General features: G+C 35.4%; 1 protein-coding gene across 3 annotated transcripts in view; it reads right to left on the bottom strand.

The window, feature by feature from the left end:
• topbp1 (DNA topoisomerase II binding protein 1) overlaps window positions 1–6,392 on the bottom strand; it is a 117,848-nt gene that overhangs the window by 109,241 nt on the left and 2,215 nt on the right. For 2 of the 3 annotated variants that reach the window (XM_072283718.1, XM_072283720.1), the window contains exons 2-3: window positions 5,507–5,605; window positions 5,296–5,430 (exon numbers count right to left, since the gene is read on the bottom strand). In XM_072283718.1, the coding sequence (XP_072139819.1) occupies window positions 5,296–5,430; window positions 5,507–5,596 (225 nt within the window). In that variant the 5' untranslated portion in view covers window positions 5,597–5,605. The remainder of the gene's footprint in view (window positions 1–5,295; window positions 5,431–5,506; window positions 5,606–6,392) is intronic. The other variant, XM_072283721.1, reaches the window with a different exon arrangement.

Raw genomic sequence — 6,392 nt, 5'->3', positions numbered from 1 at the left:
GTTAAACACGGATTATAAAATAATAGCAAAAATTTTATCGAATAGATTATCTAAATATTTACCAAAATTAAATCATATGGATCAAACAGGATTTATTAAAAATGGACAATTGGCAGATAATGTAACTCGGTTACTCAGTATAATTCATTTGGCACAAAAAAGGGAGGAGATGAGTATAGTAGTAGCCTTGGATGCAGAAAAAGCATTTGATAGATTGGAATGGGATTTTTTATTTAAAGTATTAGAAAAATATGGGTTAGGAACATCTTTTATAAACTGGATTAAAACTTTAAATACTAACCCTAATGCTAAAGTAGTGACAAATACTCAAATTTCAACACCATTCCAGTTAAAAAGGTCAACTAGACAAGGTTGTCCATTATTAACTGCTTTATTTGTACTGGCGATAGAGCCATTAGCAGAACTAATTAGAATTGATCCAGATATTATGGGTTTTAGAGTTAATCAGGTGGAATATAAAATTAATCTTTTTGCTGATGATGTTTTGATTTACTTAACAAACCCACAGCATTCGTTACATAAATTATCTTCTAGATTGGATGAATATGGGAAAGTATCAGGGTATAAAATAAATTGGGATAAAAGTGAAATTTTACCTCTTACTAAAGGAGACTATAGCCAATGTGGATTAGCAACCCAATTTAGATGGCCGGTAAATGATATAAAGTATTTAGGTATAAGACTTGATAATGATGTAAGGAATTTATATAAGTTTAATTATTTACCACTATTGAAAAAAATCCAAGAAGACCTTGACAAATGGATGATACTACCAATAACATTAGTGGGTAGAGTCAATGTTGTAAAAATGAATATATTTCCTAGATTAAAGTATTTGTTTCAAACATTATCAATACAATTGCCACAGAAATTTTTTCAAGAGTTAAATAAATGTGTGAGAAAATTTCTTTGGAAAGACAAGATGTCAAGAATATCATTGGAAAAATTGACATGTAAATTTGAGTTAGGAGGGTTACAACTTCCAAACTTTAAGAATTATTATAAAGCAAATCAACTTAGATTTATTGCATCTTTCTTTGATGATCGAAAACCGGCATGGATTAGAATAGAATTAGATAAGATAGGAGAAAATATACCTGAAGATTTTATATATAAATGGGAATCTAAATGGATACGGGAAAAGAAAGAATCTCCTATATTAAAACATTTGATTGATCTATGGAATAAGATAAATGTTGATAATGAAATAAAGAAACCTTTATTAGCAGGGAGACCTTTGTTCCAAAACAGACTTATTCTTTTTACAATGGATAATCAACTTTTATATAATTGGTACCAAAAAGGGATTAGATCTATAGGAGACTGTTATGAATGAGGTATATTGATGTCATTTGAACTAAAGAATAAATATAAAATATCAAATAACAGTTTCTTTTGTTACCTTCAATTAAGGGCTTACTTAAAAGGCAAAGTGGGTCAAACAGTTTTTGCCAAAATCCAATGAAATTGAAATTTTAATTCAAAAAGGAAAAATTTTAAAAATTATTTCTTGTATGTATAATTTGATTCAAAAACAGACAACTAAACAAGGAATCCACAAGTCAAAACAAAATGGGAAACAGATCTGAATATTAATATTGATGAAACAAATTGGTCAAGACTGTCTTGACAGTATGACAAATACAATAAACGTTCGACTCAGATTAGTAACAATATAATTTTTTACACCAATTATATATTATACCACAAAAAATAAATAGATTAAATTCAAATGTATCTGATCAATGCTTTTGGTGTAATCAAGAAATTGGTACTTTCTTACATTGTACTTGGTCTTGTTCTAAAATTCAACCTTTTTAGATAAATTTAAGAGTCTTATTGGAACAAGTTACTGGAACTCAACTTCCACATAACCCTGTATTATTTCTATTAGTTGATATTGAAGGGATAAAGCCGAAACTTAAATTGAATAAATATCAGAAAGAATTCATAAAAATTGCATTGGCAGTAGCTAAGAAGGCTATAGCAGTTACTTGGAAATCCGATTCGTACTTAGGTATGAATCATTGGAACAATGAAATGGCTAGTTCTATCCCACTCCAAAAAATTACTTATAATTTAAGAGATAAATATGAAACATTTTTGAATATTTGGCGCCCTTATTTACAAAAGATAGGATGGCATATTTAGTTGCTCCGACGATAAAGATCTTGGTCCCTTGGGGAAAGTAATAAATAAATATATTAAATTTATTTTGAATCCCATGGAGCATGTGGAAACCTTCCAATATCCAGGCAGTTGTTCTTTTTTTCTCTTCTTTCTTTCTTTTTTTTCAGGTAGGAGTATATATCCGGGGGGGGGGAGGGTTAAGGGGAAGGGGGAGGGTAGACATTCTCCTTTCATGTATTCACTTTGAAAACTCAATAAAAATTATATATAAAAAAAAGTCTAGGTTATGCAACCACTGACGCCAGGCAGTCAATAACTGAAGAGTATTGATAATGGCTGGGGTTACCCATCTTGTAAAGACACTGCCCAGAAGAAGGAACTTCTGTAGAAAAATTTGCCAAGAACAATCATGGTCACGAGACCATGATTGCCCACATCATATGACATAGCACATAATGGTGATGATGACTGCAATATACTCTACTACCAAATGTTGTTTAAAAATGCTTCTGTGAACACTGTTCAACATCCTACCATGTTAAAAGGTTTACACAGATCATTACTGTTGGAAGGTATTCAGCCTTTGGAACATTAAGTCTTTATAATGGGGATATCATTTTCCCACATGTGTAAATGAGTTGATTATAGTCAACAGAAGAGAAGTAGGAGCCATTAGTATAAACTCCAGATGCACTGAATTAGGCCGGATGTTAAGAAGCTTGAGAGGCATTGATTGTGTGGATAGTCAGAGGCTTTTCCCCAGGGCTGAAATGGCTAACATGAGAGGGCACAGTTTTAAGGTGCTTGGAAGTAGGTACAGAGGAGATGCCAGGGGTAAATTTTTTTTATGCAAAGAGTGGTGAGTGCGTGGAATGGGCTGCTGGCGACAGTGGAGGAGGCGGATACGATAGGGTCTTCTAAGAGACTCCTGGATAGGTACATGGAGCTTAGAAAAATAGAGGGCTATGGGTAATCTTAGGTAATTTCTAAAGTACATGTTCGGCACAGCATTGTGGGCTGAAGGGCCTGTATTGTACTGTAGGTTTTCTATGCTTCTATGTAATAACAAAAATTAACAGCCCCAAAAATCAAGTTGATTGATAAAAGCATTCTAAATGGAGCGAGCGAGGCACACAGAGGTGTTGATATCTCCGGTTAAGAGATGCAAATAAGATCTACTGAAGCTTGCTTGATGCTGGCATCAGCTCATAATATTAACCTCCAACAAATGCTTCTTGACCCACTGAGTATCTCCAGTAGTTTCTGCTTTCATCTTTGAACCACAGTCTTTCTTCCAATCCTTCTTGGTTGCTGGTACTAGGATGCCTCGTAAATCATCACTTCTAACTAATGTATTGTCAAAGAAGCTCGTACCCTGCTTCTAATATTAAATTAAGAAAAATATTTTTTTTCTAATCTAGGATCGAAAACTGATCTATTTGTTAATTCCATTCACTGTTCTGCGATAGTACTGTTGTGAATGTCAACTTTTTCCCTTAAGCAGCACCACGGATTACATGTTGATCTACTGCAGGTGTTGGATACATTTCTTGAAGAAATGAAGGCTCTACTTTAATTCCAAGAGCCTGAAAAAATATCAACTAAGCAATCTAGCAGAAAGAAATACAAACTTTCATTCCAAAATTGCCACAAAACAAATCTGAAGCATAGACTAATGCATATGCTTGGTATTCAACAGTTCATTCAGTAGTTTGTATTGTGCTGTGATCTAATTAATCATATCAAGGTCTAGATGTTTTTTGGGGGGCAGGGTAGGCAAGTGCTAATGCTTCCAAAGGAAAATGCCAACATATACCATTCAAATCTAAGATTCTTCACACCAAAGAATTATCCAAACAGGTGTAGTGAGGTTTCAGAGCCTCTGACAATATTGGTTTTATGTCTGCCCTTAGAACACACTGACAGTTTTTGATAATAGGCAAGACTGGGTAAGGTAAACCTTTGTGCTCTGTCAAAGTCAGGACCGTAATTTATAAACGTGTCTAAATAAAGACATTTTAAAAAATATTCCAATGAACATAAATAATATTTTTAATTAAAACACTTACAAATACTAATAATGAATTTAATTACAAACACTTGAAAATGTTCCTTATGGAGGCTAACACATCCAAAATTAATGATTGGAAGCAGTATTTCTGGAAATTAGAGTCAAAGAGCAATACAGCACGGATACACGCCATTCAGCGCAGAGTCCATCCCATCAATGGTACCCAGTCAGCTGCACATCCCTCTATGCCCCATCCAAATTATTTATAGGGGAGCAACGTGCCACAATAGAACAGTGAACTCTTCAACTGATAAAGGGCAGTTAAGGTCCTCTTTTGTGGATTTCTCAGATCAATCCACTGTGATTGGACTGCTGCAACAGTCAGCCCATCTTTGTATAATTTCTCCCTCGTCCCTACCATGTAGGTGAACTGCGCAAAATCTTGAAGGCCCCCAGATCATTTCAAAGTACATCTTTGCACAAAAAGACAAATTGCTCAAGGAACTCAGCAGATCAAGCAGCATCCACGGAGATAAAGATGTTGTCAGTGACTTGGGTCAACCCTGCATCAAGTGTAGAGGGAAGATAGCCAATGTAAAGAGGTGAGAGGGAGGGATGAGGCGAGGCCTGCCAGCTGTGAGGTGAAATCGGAGCAGAGGGTTGGGGATAATGGGAACATGGAGACAGATGGGAGAGTGGGACTGAGCGTGAAGTAAAGCTGTGTGTGACAGGTGGAAACAGATGGGGGGGGGGGAAATAAAAAAAGAGTAGATGAAGTCAGGTGCTGGACAGTAGAGACAGAGGCAGAAGGTGCCAAACAAGCCGAAACCCTCTGGCAGGACAAGTCTGGAGGACAGAATAACTGCAACACAATTTCAAATTTCTACATCAAATCTCATGAGTTCACTGAACTGACATATTCAGGCAGGAGTAAAGCAAAACTTGACAAAATTTATTTAAATGTTCTGATGGATTTAAGGGGATTTAATTAGTTCCATTTTGAATGTATCTGGGTACTATTTGCTACATAAAGTGGTAACACGGGACATTGCTTTGTTTATATTCTTGTAGACATAAAAAGAAAGATAAAAGTAAAATTCCGTTCCACAAGAATAAAACATAAAAATCTGCACCTTTTGTAGATGATCATAAGCAGGTCCCTCAAATGGGTCACATATATAAAGTGAGTTGTCCTTTACTTTTAAGCTAAGTGTTTCATCTTCACGGATAGTTTGTAGAAATTCTTCTGATTTAAATTCTTTAATTGCCTGGAAAGCAGGAACAGAATATTTATGTTTATCTGTATTTATGAACTCATAAGAGACTTTAAAGAGTTTAACCAACCTTAAAAGCTTTTGCGAAATACTCAGAATCTTTCCCCTTTGTTCTTATGAATTTCACAAGGAAAGATACTCGACTTGCTGACTTTGCCATTTTCACAACCTACATTTGGAGAAAAGAAATTATAAGTTTACATTTAGTCCCTTATTTACTAGTACTCTATTACCTTCTAGAATTTACTAAGCAATATGGAAGAAAGAATTACTCTGACTGTCATTTCAAGGTTTAAAAACAGTAAAGATCCTAGAGCAGTGAAAAAGGATGTAGTGCTTTCCCAGTGTATATGATGAATGAAGTCTTCTCGGGCTTCTAGGAGGGTGTAGGTATCGATTTTAACCGATGTTTCAATGGCAAACTCTGCCTTCTTCATCAGGCATGATGCTTGGGTATGTCTAGTCCAGTGAAAGATATTCCCCTGTTGTCTGTTCCTACTGATTGGTTAGCCCTCATCCAATCAGCTTTCCACTTCGCTTACAAACAAGTTCCATATCTTGCTCCAAGTATGAAGAAGGCAGTTTGTCATCGAAACATCAGTTAAACTGGATACCAGTATCTGACTGGTAGCCTGAGAACAGTTTAATCATCCTGTAGCAGCTTCTTAAGGCAGTGACAAAGAGAAACCTTAAATCTACCATTCCCAACTTTTGTGGTAGGTTTCAAACTCATGCTAACAAGTCATTATCTTCCTGTACCTCAGCTTGTTTGTCTGGTCAATCAAGAATACCTTTACACATGTACACCCCAACCCTCGCCCCACCGATGATGTGGTTATTATTAAATCCCTCTCTGTGTCACTTAGCCGTGTTTTCTACAACTGTGGCTACACTTAAAAAACGTTATTGGTTCCAAAGTGCCAGTATTTCCAAAGATGAAGTAAGGTTCTACAGTA

This window comes from Mobula birostris, chromosome 19 (genome assembly GCF_030028105.1).
Source record: "Mobula birostris isolate sMobBir1 chromosome 19, sMobBir1.hap1, whole genome shotgun sequence".
In the NCBI taxonomy this organism is placed as follows: Eukaryota; Metazoa; Chordata; class Chondrichthyes; order Myliobatiformes; family Myliobatidae; genus Mobula; species Mobula birostris.
The sequence above is the reverse complement of the archived record's forward strand: the minus strand, read 5'-3'. Positions and strand labels throughout refer to the sequence as shown.